Source organism: Cygnus atratus, chromosome 3, assembly GCF_013377495.2.
Source record: "Cygnus atratus isolate AKBS03 ecotype Queensland, Australia chromosome 3, CAtr_DNAZoo_HiC_assembly, whole genome shotgun sequence".
NCBI classification, from domain to species: Eukaryota; Metazoa; Chordata; class Aves; order Anseriformes; family Anatidae; genus Cygnus; species Cygnus atratus.
The window spans coordinates 115,039,648-115,059,013 of NC_066364.1; the positions used below are offsets into that span (position 1 = coordinate 115,039,648).

The 19,366-nt window shown below is 43.2% G+C and overlaps 1 protein-coding gene across 5 annotated transcripts in view; it reads right to left on the bottom strand.

Annotated features, from left to right (window-relative positions):
- PLCB1 (phospholipase C beta 1) overlaps positions 1-19,366 on the bottom strand; it is a 390,968-nt gene that overhangs the window by 278,826 nt on the left and 92,776 nt on the right. For all 5 annotated transcript variants that reach the window (XM_035552918.2, XM_035552920.2, XM_035552921.2 and 2 more), the window contains one exon: positions 11,562-11,630. In XM_035552918.2, the coding sequence (XP_035408811.1) occupies positions 11,562-11,630 (69 nt within the window). The remainder of the gene's footprint in view (positions 1-11,561; positions 11,631-19,366) is intronic.

Genomic DNA, 19,366 nt, shown 5'->3' on the forward strand with positions numbered 1-19,366 from the left:
TGCAGGTAAAGAAGAAATTGAGACCCAAAGCCCTCCCAGCTGGCCCACGGGGGGGAACTAAAACCCTTTCCAGTGGTCCAGCACAGCCGCTCCGCAGCCCCAGCACTGACTGCTGTAGGTATGGCAGAAATCAAATAACTGGATTACGATATGTTTGTAAGGTATACGGATACTTGTTTTAGGGTTCCTCTCAGAAATAAATAGGAAAAAATACGTTATGGGGATGAACCATCATGAGAAATCTGCTGTCTAGAAAAAGGTTTCCTCCTTCGGTGGGAGCTGAGCCCTGATGCAGAGATGGTGCACAACAGGATGGGGAAATATCAGCTACTAGCGTGGCCCATTCCTAAATCACAAATTTGCAAGTTCATGCTAATTCCAAAAAGCAAACACAAAAACTGAACACTGCAAAGTACTACAGCCAAGGATATTTCTTCTCCAAAGTAAGGTAATTGATTTTTTTTTTTACCCAAATTCCCCAGGTTAAACAAAGTAACTCAGAAGCTCCCAAACGTAAACCATGTGGAATCAGGCTTTAAAAGAGCGAAACTTCATTTTAATTGATTACTGCCATTTACAATTACACGCAAAGGTTTTCTCTGCTTTGTTCTGCAATTCAATCACGACTTCCTAAAAATAAAGTTGAACTTAACTAAAGTTCAGTGTTGAACCTGCCCTTTGTGCTCCTTCTTTCTAGGACACACTGCGATCCTCAAGCTCTCCAGTATATTTTCCATATTTTGGTAAGATCCCTGAAATTTGAGGCTGATTAAAAACCGAATCTACATGTCCTTGAACAGTTCAGGGCAATGAAGTTTTTGTACGTACCCCAGAAAGAATGGCTAACTTCTGGAAACGTGCAATTCACCTACTTTCTTACACAACTAAAGGATGATTTCTGTTCAACAAAAACACCATGCATGTTCACTCACAGGATTTCTCAGCAGATTAACTTTCTCAAGAGGAAGCAAGCCCTGATTTTTCTCATTTACAGACACCAACCAAGCACACAGGACAGTATATGAAGGACACTGGACACTACAAGGCTAATAACCATATAAAAGAAGACCCGCATGTAGAAGACAACCCTCGGTTCTGTCCATATTCATCACTAGTGCAGATCAGCCACACCAAGGAGGGGCTACTGCACTATTGCCCATTCTGCCTTGTACTGATAAGAAATGCTTCTCCTGGGGAAGGATGTATCCACAGTGCACTTGCTAGCCAGAAAAACCCTAAGATAGAGAGGTGCATCTCAATCTTAACACATGGTCACATGGTCATTTGTGCCAGGACTACACTGCACTTCTTTTCCACTACATTACCAATGGTTAAAAAAATGAGTAAGCAAACCTTTGGCCTCAGCAAGCGCCCCTTTAGCACTACATACATAACCCTTTTGCTCCTGTGTGCACATGCCTGTGTATCAGTGAGTGTCACCGTGCCATCCACTTCACAGGAAGCTCCCTGCGGATGGCTCATTAACACCCCAGGAGTGGAACAGTGCCTCAGCTCCCTGGCGGCACCAGCTGATAATTTTGTTTGTTTAACCAGGACTAGGCTGTGAGGTGATGGACCAGAGAAAGTCAGAGACAGGCAAACTGTGGCCAACACAGCTATAAGGTGTTGTGCTATCACAACAAAAATATGACCAGGGTTTATTTAATTAATATTGGAGTATGCATATGCCTTAGTAGGTAGCATATACCTATTTAAAGTTTAAAAAGAAATGGTGTGTGGCTTGGGTTTTTTTTGTGTGTGTTTTGTTTTTTGAAGAAAAATACCACTGCATTAAAACAAATGATCAGATATACAGATGCACTTGCCTCCATCTTCTCACATATCCACACCGGACTAGAGCAGAAGAAAACAGTTTCATTCCTACTTGACCCTTTGGAAACCAGTGACATGTATTTAACAGGAATATGTTGATATCATTCCACTGGAAATAGCCAGTCTCCTATTTTCTAGTTCACATGGGCTCTTAGCAATTTCCACGCTAATTTCCAAGTTATCTTACCTGTAACTACATCCCACTTTGGCTCTACAAACAAATCGTACCCCTGCAGTAGCTTGTGGGACACAGGTGTCCCGAGAGACGCCGCAGCTGTGCACCTGCCAGGGTGTCCGACTGGCACAGGTTTGTGCCTTGGGACACAAACCAACACACTGAAATGCCATGGTGATGAAACCAGGATTATTTATGGCAGGGGCTGTAGTTAGTCTGCGATCAAGGTTTTAGCTCAGAGCCAAGTTTCCTTCCGTTACTTTCCCAAGACATGTGCACCAGATCACAAAACCATGGCAATTAACACGTTAGGCAAATGTGTGATTTTTCAGCCAGATGTGCTTGGCTGTGAGACCAGGAAAGAGCTAATGTAACATGGAAGATAACGAACTTTGAAATAGCAAAGTGTTCTAATGGAGTTGAAGCAAGCTTCAATAACTTCAGTAGCAAAGAAAACTTCTCTGATGACTCCTCTGAATCTCCTCAAAACACAACTCTTGAGTTACAAGCTCTGACCAAAGACTCTTTACACTTGCTCAAACTCGGGGACACATTGCTCAGCTCCTGCCCTTCACCTAGAAGATTCGCAGGCAGGGTTTGACACCCACCTCAGCAAACAGCAGCCCCAGCCAGCAGGGAGAAGGGCTTCGCAGTGCTCATCACATGGCCACTCAGCTCCCGGCTATTTACGAGGTACAGATGCCATGGAAATTCACCAAGCTGGTTTCCAATAAAATGGGGAAATTTTCATCATTTGCTCTAAACAGCTGCAGAAAAATGTTTCTGCTTTGACATTTTTCATTTGAGTCTGTTGATTCCACCTCTCAAACTTGAGAGTATTGCACTGCCACTAAATCTCCCACTGGCCGCAGAGCTCCACGTCTGCTAAAATAGATGCTTTAATATTTATGAAATATTTCTAGATGTAGATATCGCTCAGAAGAAAAGAGTGGTATGACTCAGTTATTTAGTACACTTACACTTTCCAGTGAAAAATTCTGGAATCCTTTCCCATATGAGCGTTCATGACAGAAGTTGAATGAAGCATTTTTTGTCCTTATAGAAAGCAAGATTTTATTTATTATTTTCTGTCCCAATACTGCACTTAGGAACCCTAACTCATGAAACAGGACTTTGTTCTGTTTCCCAAGACTTCATAATCTTAGTGCAAGTCAAAAGGTCGTGTGTGGATATGAACCCACAGGACTGCGAAATAACAAACTGATAACAGGCAACATTGCGACGCAATATTAACATCTCAGCATTGCTAAAAGCACCTCCAAAGTAACCGTACATCATCCTAATGATATTTAAATTTTGCCAGCCACTGTAAAAATACCTTTCGTGGGACTCGACTGAGCTTTATCATGACTTGCAGGGGGTGGGTGTGTGACAGCCGTGGCTGGATATCCCCTGCTCGATGCCACAGTGGCAGCCAGGCTGCAGCCACCTCTGCTCCTGCAAGCCCCTTCCCGTGGCAGGGGAAAGCAAGAAGATAAATGTAAACCTTCCAGCCGAACCAGCACAGAGGTGATCACGATCTACTATGTTACTGCAGCCAGGAGACAGAAAATATTACCTTAGCACTGAGCCTTGCATCTGCATGAGGCACATGCTCAGTTAAGCGATGAGTTCATGCCCTCCGGTGTGCTACTCCAATCTCCCACTGCTACAGTCTCAAAGCTCATAAGAGTGGTTTATGTGTGGATTTAAAATAGTTTTGGAGTATTACGTGTGCCTGAGAGCACACAAAGCTGTCTTTGTCAATCTCTCTTCACAGTCACATAAAAAGTCGTACTAAAGAAGAAAAAAATAGATGCACTCATCATGCAGTTTTATTCAAAAGCATCTTCAGCAGCAGCATTTAAAGCTCAGGCTTACTCACACTTACTGGTGTTCTCAGCAGCTCAAATATCATGTATTTAATTGAGCATTGTCCTATTCTAGCTTTTAAAATTTAAATGTTAAGTTTTAAAACCACATTTATAAAATATCTTTGTGCTTCTTAAACTATGGAATTTCTCATAATGTGCTTTGTGCTATGTACTTTGGCATGGAAGTATAAAATTAATAAATGCTTTATACGTATAACAAAAGAAAACATAAATCCAAGCAGCAGAGAAAGCTAACTGAAACAGTCAGCGATCAGGAAAAAAAACAAAGGACACCTTTTTAGCAATGATTCATAGTGAAAGTCTTGGACAAAATCCTGTGCTTTCTGTTACGCCTGCATGCTAGGAAATGGTGAATGCGATGAACTACCAGGGAGCACTAAGTTTTACAGCCAGTGACAAGCTTCCAGAAAGGTCCAGGTCCCCAAGGGCCAGAGGGTTGTAAATAAAAGCACCCTCACTGACCTAGATCATCCCAGCAGCACAACGGGACGCAGATTATCTCAGAGGTGGCCTCAGCCTCAGTCATGAGCAGCCAAGTGAGCGGCGCCCGGAGGCAGAGGAGGAATCTCCGCAGGCTTCAGAGTGCAGGTGCAGGCTGCTGGTGCCCATCCACTCCACTAAGCAGCCACCGTGCTCAAGACATGCCTTGCAATCCGATGACGCGTAAAGAAAGCAGCTACTGTGCTGCTACTGAGTGCCTCAAGCTTCGTGTGTGCTTTCAGGAAGCTTGGCTTTGCTTCCAGCATAGCATGAGGATGGTTCAAACAGTGACATTTTTCCAGGTGACGGAGAAGTGAGGACCTCCTGTCCATGCTCCCTGAATAGCAGAACTGACAGCCTCATTTTTGGAGATATGGCTGGCTCTTCCCCAAAGAGGTTAACTTTCAAAAAACAAATTTCAGGAATATCTCTGTAATAGGGAAATTTGCTTTCTTCTCCTGAATAAGCAGCAGGACCTGGCCATGGGCAGCGGTGAGACGCTTCCTGAAAAGTAAGCCTGCACTGGTGGGGGAGATGTGGAAGGAGGAAAGATGCCAGCTGCCAGCAGAAGCCCGCAGGGTCTGTTGGAGCACGGATGCAGAGCTGCAGGAAGGGGCAGAGAAGGGAGCCAGCTAAGACTCCCACACACACTTGCAGCTCCAACACTCTGCAACACTGCTGCTGCTTCCATTTCTCTGTCTTACATGCCGTGACCACGTGAACGCTGTGGTCCCCACAAAAGTCCATCTTAACTTTCCTTAATAAAACTCAACCTAGAGCAAACTTTCATACAATTTACTCTTCGTTATGAAAAAAACAGTGATGTAGAGGTAGAAAAACTGGGGGGGACTGGATGTCTGAGATGTCATTGCTACACCTAAGGTGAGTGGGAAGCGGGTGAGCTGCGTGCATATTCCAGTTTTATTTATTTTTGGCAGAAATAGAACATTGCTTAGGCATAATTTACATTAGAGTTTCTAATTTAATACCAAGGTTATTGAAGGAAAAGTGACACGCATTTATCAGCGGATAAAAATAACAGCAATACCAGCATTTGAGACAGCGACAGAAAGCGTGTGCTGCCAAGGCCAGGCCTGCTGCTCGCCCGTGCGGTCCTGCAATCCACACAGGCAGCAGCAGACTTTTCCAGGGAATCCACTGAGTGGACAAAAATGAAAATGGAAAAAAAAAAAAAAAAAAACAGAAAGCAACCCACAACTATCTGTCATTTCCCATATGCAGTCTAATCAGGAAGGTTACTAAACATGACGGAATTGCCCCAGTTCAGACTTGATCATAAAGAAATGAATAACTACGCAGCTTTCAAATGTGACCAAAAAGACAGAAGCCTCTTTTGTTCTGCTGGTAAGAGAAGACCAAAAAACCTGACCGTAAGACAACAGGCTGCCAGCAAAAATGTAAGTTAGAAATCATAAGGAAATCAACTGACTGAGGTTTATTTTGACAGGCTCTTGTCATCGGACTCACAAATTACGAGTTAGAGCTTTATTCCGATGTAAATCAATCTTGTGTTATCTGTGATTTACTTTATTTGCATCTGTAATTTATTTATTTGCATACGCGTGCTTTGAGTGAGTTTGAGAGAGTCCTCCACTCAGGCTTGCATATTCAGGCAGTAAGCTTAAAAGATGAGAAACGTATACGAGACCATTAGCAACATAACAGGCAGCAGCTTACTTTCCAGTTACCTGCACAAATTCTACCCAGATGCCAGTAAGATCCTCCTGCTTCTAACTCAGTGTAATGACCACAGAGGGAGACACAGGAAGGCAGCAGTGCTGATAGCTCTAAGAATTCAAATAAAGACCTGATTTCCCTGAGAGTCATCAGATTTTCTGTTGCATCATTATTTAGACATTTTTATGTTGGTTTTCCTTGTAGTTTGAACCCATCTACTTGAGGAATTTTCTTTTTTCTCTGCAAACGGGTTACGAAGAGCCAACTCTCTGCAGTGTATTTTTAAATGAAAGCTGAGATAATCCTGAAGTCATCGCACTCTAGCTGAGGATTTCAGGGAAACCCACCGAGCGCAGAGGCTGGTGACAATACCGTAGCAGTTGAGGCCTCGGTAAATTTCTGATATTAAGAAAGCAGAATTGTTTTCCTCTGCAGAGCATTCTCCATTAAGTGAGAACATTTGGGGCAGGGGAGTCGGAAGTGTTTCTGAAACTGGGGACGACACACTGTAAACATTTTGGCATAGAAGTGATCCCATCATTCACAACTTCCTCTCCTGCAGGTTCCATAGCATATGTCATTTAAAGAAATTCATCTCCTGCTGAATGATTTATGATATCTTTGAGGGAAAACATACTGATGAAATGCATCAAAAGTTTTAAATGTGAACATTTGCCATGGGGTTATTTCCGTATTCCTGCCAACTTATCCCGATATTTCTTCTTGCTGCTAAAAACACTTATACAGTTGCATTAAGATTTTAGTTTCCATAGAAACTGTTATTGGCTAGAGTAAATACAAGATGGTAAGAAGTGTGAATTTCTTAGTCCTGTGAGCACACTGCAGCAGCACTGTTACACCACCTAACCTTTCCTGGTACTTAATGCTGCAGGATGACTTTTGCTACGTCTCCATTTTAAGACTAGGGACATTCTCCTGAGCAGCCCCCCTCCACACCTCTCAGAAGGTGTGTGGATGCTCAGGGCTATTTATATGTCTCTTTGTACAAAAACACATTTCTCTGCAGCGCCCGATGTGTTATTTTGTTTTGTAGACCACTTCACTGGACTTTACATGGGGAAGTGCTGGTCTTCATTAGCCTGCACGCCAAAACAAAGCTGGAGAGAGGGCTACCAGGTAATGTGTGAAAAAGAGGAAATAAATAATTGCTGCATTGCAGCTAATGGCTTCCACACGCCTTCAGCATTTGTAAATATAAATGATGTGAGCCCCGAGCACCCTGGCGCTGTAACCCTGCTGAGGTCAGCTGCAGCTCTGGCTGCCTGAACGCGGTGAGAAAAGGCACGCGGCGCTTCCAGCCGGCTGTGCTGCGGCTATGCGCCAGCACGTCTTCCGAAGGGAGAAATGAACTGCATATTAATCTCCTGTTCTCAAAATTTCTCTTGTTCCCTTCCTAAATGATTCTAATGCTTACTAAAAAGGCAAAGTCCTGATAATCATCTTACAATTCCCTCACTTCTTTATAAATTTCATTGTATTTTGAATTCAGGCACTTTTTGTAACATACACAATTAGTGAGTCTTTTCTTGTTCTCTTCAGAACATTACTTCCATTTATCTTCTCATTTAGGGATCCGCAGCAGTGCTCTGTACTGCTGGAGATTTGCCCTTTTTCCAAAGGATAAGTCCTTGCATGTATATTGCAACGAGATGGAAAACTCTGTTATCATTTCTGAAAATAGCAACCGAAGGCAGGACTCACGCTTGACAAAACGTGGAAAAAGGAGGCAATGCTGAAACTTCTCAGTAACACGGGGTCATTTGAATACACAACTTATTGATTTGGGGATGGAGAACAATCTTATCCCCCACCTGTTACATGCTTAGGTACCTACAGAAGATCTCCCTTCTATGTTATTAGAAGCCTACGTTCCTAGGAAATACAAACAGGCTTATTTCCACATACAACCTTTAATCTTCATGCCCTACTTACTTTGCTGTCAAGCCATTCTGATCCCCTCCCCAAGACCCACGGGGTCTACCTAACCCTCTACATCTACCAATTCCTTTGGCTGGGCATCTGAGGTAGGATGGGGGCTTGCTTAAGTCTCCCGAATTTGTCTCAGCTTCCCAGCCTTGCGTGCTTTTTTGTTGTTGGTTGGTTTTTGTAAGGAGAGGACACTGTCCAGATGCAAACATGCTTTGAGTATTCTAAAAAGATGAGCACAAATCCGCAGTACAGCCAGAGGAGCTGAGGTGGGACAGCCGTGAACGCGCTACAGCACACTGCGGCGTGACAGCCCAGACAATCATTACTGTCAGCTCCTAATGTTATGGCCTCGGCTCCAGGACTGTCATCTAGTGCTGGCTTACTCTAATTGGTTTCAGCCAGCCCCCCTGGGTAACTATTACTATTTAGGGACAACGTGAAATAGGATAAAAATAGGATAAAAGAGAAAGAGTACAATGGTTTCTAAATAAGAATAAGGCATTTGGCTGTTTATCCTTCATTGATGAAAACTCCTCCAGAATGATTTTTTTTTTTCCTTACGATAGTGCCTAGAAGATGCAACAACAAAAACACAAGAACAATCACAAAATACGTGCATCTTGATTTATGGAAAAATATTGTGAAAAGCAAATGCCAACCAACAAGGCTGAAGGAGAAGCTAACTGAAAAACCCTTTGTATTTCTGTTTTTCAGAAATTACGAATGCCAACAGTTGTACAGAAGGTACGCTGAATGCAGCATGGGAACAGACTCTGTTTCCAGCCATCAAAAAGACCAAGAGCGTGGCAGATTTATTAAGCCAACCAAAGAAATGTTCCTGCTGCTTAATATGGCAGCTTATAGGAAAGAAGTGTGTATTCCAGATGGTGGAGGGGAGGAAAGTTTGGGGGTTTTTTTGGTAACAAGGGCTGCTTATAGTCCTCCAAAATCACTACTTGCCGGTGGTCTCCTGTAGCAGCGCACCTAACAGGTCTGGGTAGCTTGCTGTGGGTGTCCTTAATCATACTGAAATTTGGTTTACTATAAAAATAAAAATGAATTGCATTTTTATTTAATATTAAATAGAAAAGCCAAGGATTATTGAAAATGACACATTTTTATCAAAAGGTTCTATTTCTACATCAGAAATACACTAAATGAGGTTGAAAGATTCCCATCAACTTCTCAAGTTTTTAGTGACAACCCACAGATGAAATCCACTCCCTCTTACAATTCTCAAAATAGATTAAAAAGATTTGCACAAACTGGTATAAGTCCCCTAATAGTATAAAAATTGTTTAATACTACAGGGATGGGGGATTGGCAGGGGAATTAGGAGATAAATCACCTAAATCTCTTGTTTTACAGTGAAAGCTGTGCCAACACACTACAGCACACTGTCCTTTCCATCTGGCAAGACAAATACAGGAAGCAAATTCCCAAGTCAGTGATGATCCCACCAGACCACAAGAGATGACCTTCTGGGATAGCTAAGGAACATGTGAAGTGGTACCACAGCAGGGGGAAGCATTTGTTTCTGAGGCAGCTTAACTCCGTTCCTGGTCTGCAGCTTACACTGGAGGCCATATTACCTATAGGGCAAGATGCTCAGCGGGTACCTGTAGATCACAACAGAGCCACCCCGCTGGACACAGCTCAGATTCATCATCACAGCACAACCATCACGTGCATCGCACTTTTGCCATACATCGAGCAGGCTGTGAACAACCTCCCTGTGTGCTACATGAAGGCAGCTTGCTTTCCCACGCAGAAACCATCCCAAAACAGTGTTCGTTATTTACGCTCACCTGAGTACCAGGGTGGCTCAATCTGAAAGTACAGCTGTGGAAAAGAAAACCTGGGAACTTTGGCGAGTGTCACACAGATGTGGTGCTGCTCTCTTAAGCCCATATACCAGGGTTTTTACTAGAAACCTCCACACAATCGCAAGCTGCTACTGCTTGACTTAGAGCCAAGCCTTCCTGCTGCTATATGAGTTTTGTGTTTTCCTGTGGACAATCAGGGCTCCTGTAACACTCACTCACCTGCAGGCAGCACTCCTTCACTCAGCCCCATAGCACAGATCAAGGCACAACAGACACGAATGGCCCCAAAATGAGCATTTTGCTTCACACCACTTGCAAAATCCCATCAACAGCCAACCCAGGTGCTGTTCCCATTCTGCCCACACACAAACCCATGACAAAAAACAAACCTATTCACACAGGTGGTGCATTTCACCACCCTAAAAGTCAGGATTTTCTCATATCCTTCATTTAATGCCATTGCTGTCAAATCCATAACGTGTGGTAACAAAAACAGCCTTTATGTAACCTAATAAATAAAAGTCACCAAGGCAATAGCTATGCATAAATTTTAGCTAAAAACATTTTGTTAGAAGAACATGAATGTCCTCTGTAAAGCGGGTAGCATTTTAAAATAATGTTCTAGCCATTGTTAATACTTTATTGCTATTCATCATACAACCATTAATCATGGTGAACTCATTTGGTATTAATGTGGATGTCATAAAGTACTTCTGCTGCATTTCAATTATAACTCAGCCTTTAAAACGCTGCCAACATTACATGAAAGCTCTGAAAACCAAATTTGAATAGTCTGTTCAGAGATAACTACAGTTACATTCTGGCACAGAGAAACCACCTTTTCTAGCCCTAGGCGCTGAGCAGCCCCCAGGGCAGTGCCCTGGCCCAGGGCTGGGAGCAAGGAGCCCAGCAGGAGGCTCGGTGAGGCTGCAGCCTCCAGAACCGGCCATTTTCCCCTGGGATGACGGCAGGAGACGCATTTCTCCAGGCTGCTTCAATCTCACAGGCTCAGCAGCAGCTAAGCAGCAGCAAGGCCCTACTTTCAGGACACTGTAAGGATTTCTTTTTCTCCTATCGTTCCTGGGATACCCCACAGCACACTCTTGCTTCCAGAGGTGTGCACTCCATTGTTGGTTTGTTTGGTTGGGTTTTTTTTCCTCTCTGATGTGTGGTTGCTGTCCAAACAAAACCACCACAGAGTACATATATCTACAACCTCCCGTCTTTACAGACAGCAAAGGAGTATGCAATATATCAGAGAGGACCTAGGGGAGCTGATATCCTGACCTCTCTACAACCGTTTAAAAATAAATATTAAAAAAAAATAAATCCTTCTGGCCTCAAGAGGCACTGAAAAAGGAAAATAAGCAGGATGAAATGCAACATGGAGCTCAACAGCCATCAGCTCCTGGCCATCAGGGAAGCCAGGAACTTGAGCAAATTTAAATGTAGCTCCAGATAAACCAGGATTTTTGTTCATTCACTGTCAGCAGAGCTTCCATCATCAGTTTTTACATACAGAATCAATGACAACAGCTCAACTATCACAACACTTCTTATCAGAAACTGTGATAAATGAAGCAAAGACAAAATGTTTCTTATTATCGAAGGAAACATTCTTTGAAACAAATTCTTGCATGTAATTCCCATTCTATTTTCCTAGGTAGTCAATGCAACAGGTAAGCATACAGCAAAACCGCCTACCTTGGGGGCTCTGGCATGTTTTCCACATCTGGCATCTTTGACGAGACTGATATCTAGCAGCTCCGTCTCCTAGGAGAAAAAATTACAACAAAGGTAATTAAGACATCAGTCAAAAAGTTTTGCTGTCTACACACATCTCGGATCTGACAGGGGTTCACCCGTTTGCAGTGACTTCTGTCCAAATTGAGGGCAGTTTTGAGGCATGCTTTATCGCACTTAATCTATTCTAAAAGCAATACAGAAACACAACTTAGTTTCCTTTAAAACGTGCGTGTCTCATGATATACAGAATATACTGAAGCCACATTAGTCAAGCTTATTTCCTGGATCACTAAATACCAGCTGCTGTACTTTTTTTTTTTCTTCTTTTTAATACAATGTAAGCTTTTTGATGCTAGCTACAGTGAGAAAAAGATGTTACTAAACAGAAAATCCTGTCCCTGCAATAGAAAACCTACTTTATCATGGTCAGAAGGTTTTGAAAAGTCCACATAAAACTCCCAGAGTGTTACAAACACAATGTCAACATGTCCCAGGAACCTTCCAGTGCTTACTAAAAACCCTGTACTTTTGACAAGCATTTCACCGTTCATACGTTACTCCCCAACTTTAGGTTATACAACACATGCTGCACTTGGAACACAACCAGCACATGATGACAGCTCTGTTGGGCAAGCTCCTGTCTTCCCCTACCCATGCGTCCCATGAGCAACCTCCTCTCTCTTGGGTGCTCCCAGTGGTGCCAGCAGCATGGTACTCCCCCGGGACTGGGGGGAAGCATCCAACCCTCTGCAAAGGCACGGTGCTCCATAATCTCCTACCAACATCACCTCCCCAGTCTCATCCTGCGACGGGGCATTCGTTTCCTGATGTTGCCATGTAGGTTTTTGCTTCAGTGCCTCAACCTTTGCGGGCATGGCCAGTCCGGGAGGAGGAAGGGGGCTGCAGACCAGAGGGGTGCGATTCCCTCGCCAGCACGCACACCACAAAACCACATAATGGTACCCAGCTTTTCCCCCAAGCGATGCGAACTGTTTTACAAGACAAAGCAAGATCATCTGATCTATCTGGCATTACTTGACAATCTTCAAGCACATCTTAATACTGTCTGCCTCATTTACACTAGTATTTGGACTAATAGCCCATGCTAGCATGGCTCAATTACATACTAAATATAGTTTAAAAGTACTTCAGCAGGAATGTGACCACACTGCAATTAGAGCTACACCAGTTCAGTGCATTTCAGCTTTCCAGCAGTTCCTGCAAATGCTGTGCAGAGAATGTGGTATCTTCTGTGCAGCATAAGGACACTTCATTGTTTAATTCCAGTGGAAGAAAAAAAGATTTTCTCATGTACATATTATTTTGCCATGGATTACTTTGCAGCCTTATTTATTTTTCATTTTATGGGACCTGCTGCTGCAAAGCTCTTGCAGACTTTTGCTGTACAATAAGACGTGAGCTTACCACACGTGACTGTACATTCACAGCATCCCCCTCCAGCCCTCACATCAATCCCAATTCTCTCCTGTATAGTACCAGCTGAACTTGCATGACCATTTTTTTCCCTTCTTGATCTAACCTGTTTAGGGGAAACTTGGACTTTTGTGATCTTTATTTTTTGATCATACTTTCCAGAAACAGGAAAAGGAGGTGAAAACTTTCAGGGGTTAGGAAGAAGTATAGGCAGGGCTATAAAAGGGAATATTCTATAAACCTCCTTAAGAAATCACTCGAAATACACCAACACACAAGGCATGCATATACAAGTACTCCTCCGAGAGCTCTGCCTCCCCTCGCATTCACGGCTGACTTGGCATCAGAAAAGCATCTCTACAGCTCTCCCTGATGCAGCTCAGGAGCATCTGATGCTTTGTGAACCCAGTTTTTACATCCAGAAGCTGCTCTTACTTTCAGATCTAAACTCTTCTCAATCAATCTGTCTTCCACCTGACAGTAGCACAACAGACACAAGGAGATTAGGACAAAACTCAATCCTCTGAGTGCAGAAAAGGCCCGAATGCACAAAGGTCTGGGTAATCCTCACTGTTCAGGGAAACAACTGCATGAGGAATGTCTATAATCTGTAGATAGGTGGATATAGAAGGCCATTTGGATATTGGCAGAATGGAAAATCATGGCATGGGGCAGGACTGCACTTGGGTTTGTCTCACCCAGAGCAAGAACTGAAGCAGGAAACTGAGTCCCAACATAATTACGGGGAGGAGGGGAGCAGAGGACAGGCACAACAGGCAAGGAATTGGAAAGAAAAAAAAAAAAAGAAAAACAAACAAGGACAAGAGCCAGACTATTCTGTGAGCATAAAAAGCAAAGGGAAACCAAAACAGGGCAGGGACACGATGCAAGCCCAGAGACCACACAGTAAACATGCCACGGGATGGAGCACGGAGGCGACAACACTTCAGAGTTATGGCCCATGAGCTCCACAAGAGCAAACACGCATTGCCTGGCTGCCACAGACAGCAGCACAGCCTTTGGGGTGAAAGGCCAGGGGTTGTATTTATCGCAACAAATAATAGTTGTGCCCCAAAGCAGTCTCCAGCCCACGACGAAGTGCTCTACAGAAGCTATGGGCACATGCGTGGCGTGGCATGAAACTAAAATTTTGCAGACTGAAAGGACTGACAAACACCACAATTTTTAGCAGTAAGCACTAAGATAAATGAAAGATGTCAAAAAAATGGATCTTAAAGATGGTGAACCATGCAGAATGAACTGCAGATGCTTTTTTTTGGTTGGATTGATCCAGCATTTTAGCTCTTAAAAAAAAAAAAAAGAACAAAACCCAGAATTAATCATTTGCTCACTTACAAAAGTGAAACGTGTAACTAGATCTCCCCTTCCACACACATAGACAGACCCTGTCAAATGCAATAGCACACATTTGGAAGATCATCCATCTTCTGGCCTCGCTGTTCTGTTTCCTCTCTGTTGGGTTACCTCTCTGAGCAGGTTTTATAATCCTACTCGTATATTTATTTATATTTCTATTTGACAAGAGCATTTAATTTTTGAGGAAGCCACCATCAGATATCAGATAGGAATGGTCCAGCTTCCATAATTAGATTTTATATGTATGTCCTGGACTGCAGAAGCAATAGCCTGGTAGTTTAGAGCCCAGGCTATGGCACCTACGCAGAGGGGAGCAGGGTATGCACCCACGTAAGCGCCTTTGCAGGCAGCATTCAGGGGGCTGGATAAATCAGAATTCATAATGTGCCATTTCTTAGAAGTTCTTTAGTTCAAAAATCCCAAACCTCCCGGAATTCCCTGCCCCCTGGGCGCTTGCTTTCATCTTTCACTCAACTAATTAACAAGACAGAGAGAAACTTCCTCCCAAATGAGAGAAAAGACAATTTCCCTAATCCCCTATTATAAAGTGTGGACAGACGTTTGTAAAGTGAAAACAGGCACAAGCACCGGGCAGAAAAGTGCCCCATTTCCTGTGCAGCGAAAATGTCCGTGCCCTCCTCTGCTTAAGTCAACAGTAGTTTTGCTACCAAATTCCTCAGCGTGGGCTTGGGCACTGCTTTCTGTGCTGCAGGAGACACAAAAGCCAGAGCAACTGAGAAAAAAAAAAATCCTGCACCAGTCCAACTTCTCCCAGTTTAATGACCTCCACTCACTGCTATTGGGACTTACTAATCTTGCAATAGAATAACTCTTAATGCAACTGGTAGATCCCCTTCATGTTTTATAATACGTAAATTCCTGAGAAGTGAGTTATTAATCCTACCATGTTTGTTTTCAATTAGCAGCTGAAACAGATGTATTCATATAGGGCCCGATTGCACAACCTCACTTTTATGGGTGAGCACACGCTCACAAAAGCAATGGATTGTGCAACCCTCAGTGACTGCTTGAGCACTTCTAGTTAGGCCTGTCTGAATCTAATAGAGTAACACCAATTTGTACCAGCTGAGGATCTGGCTCACTCCCATTTTAAACTGCCCACAATGATGCCAAGTGAATCACGCTGTCTTGGGAACTTGCTCATGACATAGCACCAGCTGGGAAGCAGGACTCCTCGCTGGCGAGCTCTGCTGAAGAGCCCTCGGTGGCACAGTAGGCTGAGAGCAGGATCAAGTGTCCTACACAATTTCACAAAAACTATGTCAAGGAGACAGAGCAAAAGCGGGTGTGCAGTGCAACAGCTGCACGGGTAGACCAGATATCTAATTGCTTTACTTATGTCCCGAACAAAAATAATTCCACTCTGCTCAGAGTGCTCACTGTGGTTGAGGAGTCAGGCAGTGCTTGAACCCCGACTCGTCCCACCTCCATTTCCACATCCCTTCTGTCGCAACGTCCTTGGCTCGCGCTAGGTTAAACAGCTCTGCGTGCTGCTATGAACCACTGGATGATGTTGCCACGGCCATTGCAGCTTAGGGTTACAGAATAACTGATGGACAGGTAATTAAACTCTGAAAATTCATTTTCCACTTAGCTGTGAAACCTGCTACTCCTGGGTTCAAATCTGAAGAAGAAACTGTGTGCCTTAAAGTTTATCTACTTCTTCTAAATGTTACCAGTTGATCTAATAAAAGACACAACACACTGCCTTCAAAGTTTGTATCACACAGTCCTGGCATAATAAACTTTGAAAAACCAAGCCCATTATTTTGTAAACAAACACCATTAATGCTAGTAGATGGCAACATCTGGCAAAAGTTTTCAAAGGGGAAAAAAACATTATTGCTGAAGCAAACTTCTCACGAAAACTTAAACAGCAGCATCTTCTATTGGGAACAGTTAATCATAATAAAATGTTTCTTTAACATAGAGAGATTCCATTTTAACATTTTCTGAACATGAAAGCATTGAACATTTCTTGAGCAAAAAAAGCCTATTCAGTTCTAAACTACATTTTTATCCTGCATTTTTTAAATGTTTAAAATAAAAACACAACCGACTATAATTTCCTTATAGCATGTTAGAAAGAAAATATTAAGGTCAACATTTGCATCTGATTTGGAACAATTACAAGCTATGCTAAATGAATATCTCCCTATACATTCAGACTAAGTATGTAGGCAAACTCAGTAATTTACAACCATTTATAGAATAAGCCTCATTTAGGTTTCAGAGACTTGACAGTGTGCTTATAAATCAGCCACACTCAAATTGCTCCAGGACTGAAATTTTCTGCATAGATAGAGAGCATTTAGCACTAATTTAGAAAGGCTGCTTTCACAGGTATGTAATCCTCCTGCTAAAAATATATAATTTTTCCTCATTATCATTAAGAATAGATTAAATAAAACACAGCAATTTGTCTCCTCATTCCAAATGAAAACTTGAAAAGGAGAAAGATTTTAAAGAAACCTGCACTGATGGCTGCAGGAACAAAAAGCAAGACTTCCAATGATGTTAATTGGAGCTGAGCTAAGGCTGTGCTGTGTTTTCCTGGAAGTCCTCTCACACAATTCATAAGCTGCATCCTCCTAGAGAGAGACAGTCCCTGAAGAAGCTGCCTCCATGTTCCCTCCTGCCAGTGCACAGCTCAGTTACAGGCATTACAAGTCAATGGTAAATCTCTCCCTGACAACAGCAATATCTTTGTCAGCATAAAGTTGTTCTTCACAAGTTCTAGGTATTTAATTCCCTTCCCACTTGCTCTTTTTAAGAAGCCATTGAAAAGAATTATATTAATGGTATAGCTCATCAACTTGCCCAAAGCCACCAGACCTCTCCTAGCTCCTTGCGTGTGCTGCCCTCTTCACAGGGATACGAAGTAGCAACCACCATGGATTCGTTCCCTTAAACAAAGAGTAAAGCGATGCACTACTACAGTCACCGAGAGTCAGATGCTGGATGATCTCCCCCAGGGAAACAGTTTCAAAGGGTTCAGTATCACAGGGAGGAGAGTTTTTTTTCAAAAAGCATTAAAACAGAATGACTGCTTTCCACCCAAACTGAGCTATTTGCAAGCTGCAAATTGAAGCAGACTTCATCTGGGTGGTCAGTAACTGTTCTTACCTCAAAACCAGTCAGAAGACCTCAGCCCCTGCAAGGTGAGAGCTAGTATTTATGACTTGACCCAACTGCTCTAGGAACGAGCTCCAAATGGAGCTGCAAGCACAGAGACCTCGCAAGGCAAGTGCCAAGTTAAACGACAGCCCTACTGAAGGGCCCTTACAGCACTCCTGTAGAAGAGTCATACAAACTGGAAAGTTTTCACTGTCTTAATAATGCTCAGTCTCTCAATGCATCCCCGGAGACTTGAGAAGAGCAACATTTTATAGTACAGGGAAAATAGTCTGTCATTTGTATGATGCACAGGGCTATTAGTGAAAAAAAACGAGAAGGAATTTTCATGCAAAGTACCCTTTTAATAATGAAAGCAAACCAAGTCTTCTACATCTATCCATATAGCTCTTTGCTGCTTCATGAAGGAAAATTTCATTTACTTGGATTTACAGACAGTGCCTAACCAGTCTAGAAACTGGTGCATAGATTTCACAGCACAACTTTTAGTGCCAAAGAAATAGTTGTGATGCAGAAAAAAGTGCAGCAGTAAAGATTTGCCACCTGCCTTCATCTCAGCAAACAACCAGCGTAAATGGATGAAGGGCGAACCAAGGAGTCAGAGGGCTCTGCTCAGTGGTTCGGACTTAAGTCTTGTATTTACAAAGTAACACACTGGGCAAAACAGAAAATTTCCCAAACAGACAAGACTTCAGTCTGCCCCCTCCTTCAGTCACATCTGAAGCTGCAGTTTTACCCCAAAGTCACTGTTGGTATAAGCTCAGCTTGGTAAACATAAATAACTACTTCCCCTGTTAGTCAGAGTATCGGTACGTACTCCACAAAAACAGGCCACGACCCTAAGATCTTTCACCCTAAATACACAAGACAGCCAGAGGATGAAATAAGAAATGGGTATGTGAAATAAACTCCCAGCAGCACAAAGGAAAATAGTGGTAAAGCTGGAGAAGCATCTCCCTGTCTTAGCCCAGGCCTACGCATCAGTGTGCTGTCCCTTTCCCACCTCTCTGCCCTTTGCAGCGCACTCTGCCTACCAGTGCTCTACCTTTCCAGGACAGGCAGCGTGCCCAGGGGTGACAGAGATGGATAAAGACATGTTAGACAAAAGCTAGGAGCTTTATGATGATGGCAACCTGATGCTTTTGGAGAAATGAGTGGGCAGACAATGGGATCGCCAGCACGCCTACAGGAGCTGCTCTCCATGTTCGGGCTTGCTGCGCACAGCTGGAAGTTTCTCCCCAAAAGCTCTCGCTTGTCACCCAGCTGGCAGCAGGAGCTGCGTGGACACCAAAGCACCACTGATGGTCAGGCTGGGTTTGGTTCTGCTGAAACAGTTGTCACAGAGCTGCTCTCCACACGCACATGAGCGAATAACCACAGGAGGAAAGGGAGAACTGACGAGGTGCGGCCAGCATTCAAAGAAAAAAGAGCTGGGGGAGGACCAGCTTCAAAAGAAAATACAAAGCATATTGTAGGCAGCCTTCATAATGGTACTTGACTGATTTTTATTCACATAACTGAGAATAACCTGGCAATTTTTAGCTTCAGAGTCACAAGGAAAAGTACACTGAATTGAAGTTTTTAGCAGCAGATAAAAAAGAGGTGTTTCTATTAGGAAGCTTCTTGGTTCAAATAAAAAGTCTCAATCACGTATGATTACGATGATTAAACGCCTTCCCAGAATGGACCGTATCATATTTTGGGAGTGATGTTCTTGTGCCATTACTTAATGCCAACAAGGGATCGCAGAGCATATAGATCGCTGGTATGACTTTCCTTTTGAAGCACGTAGAGTG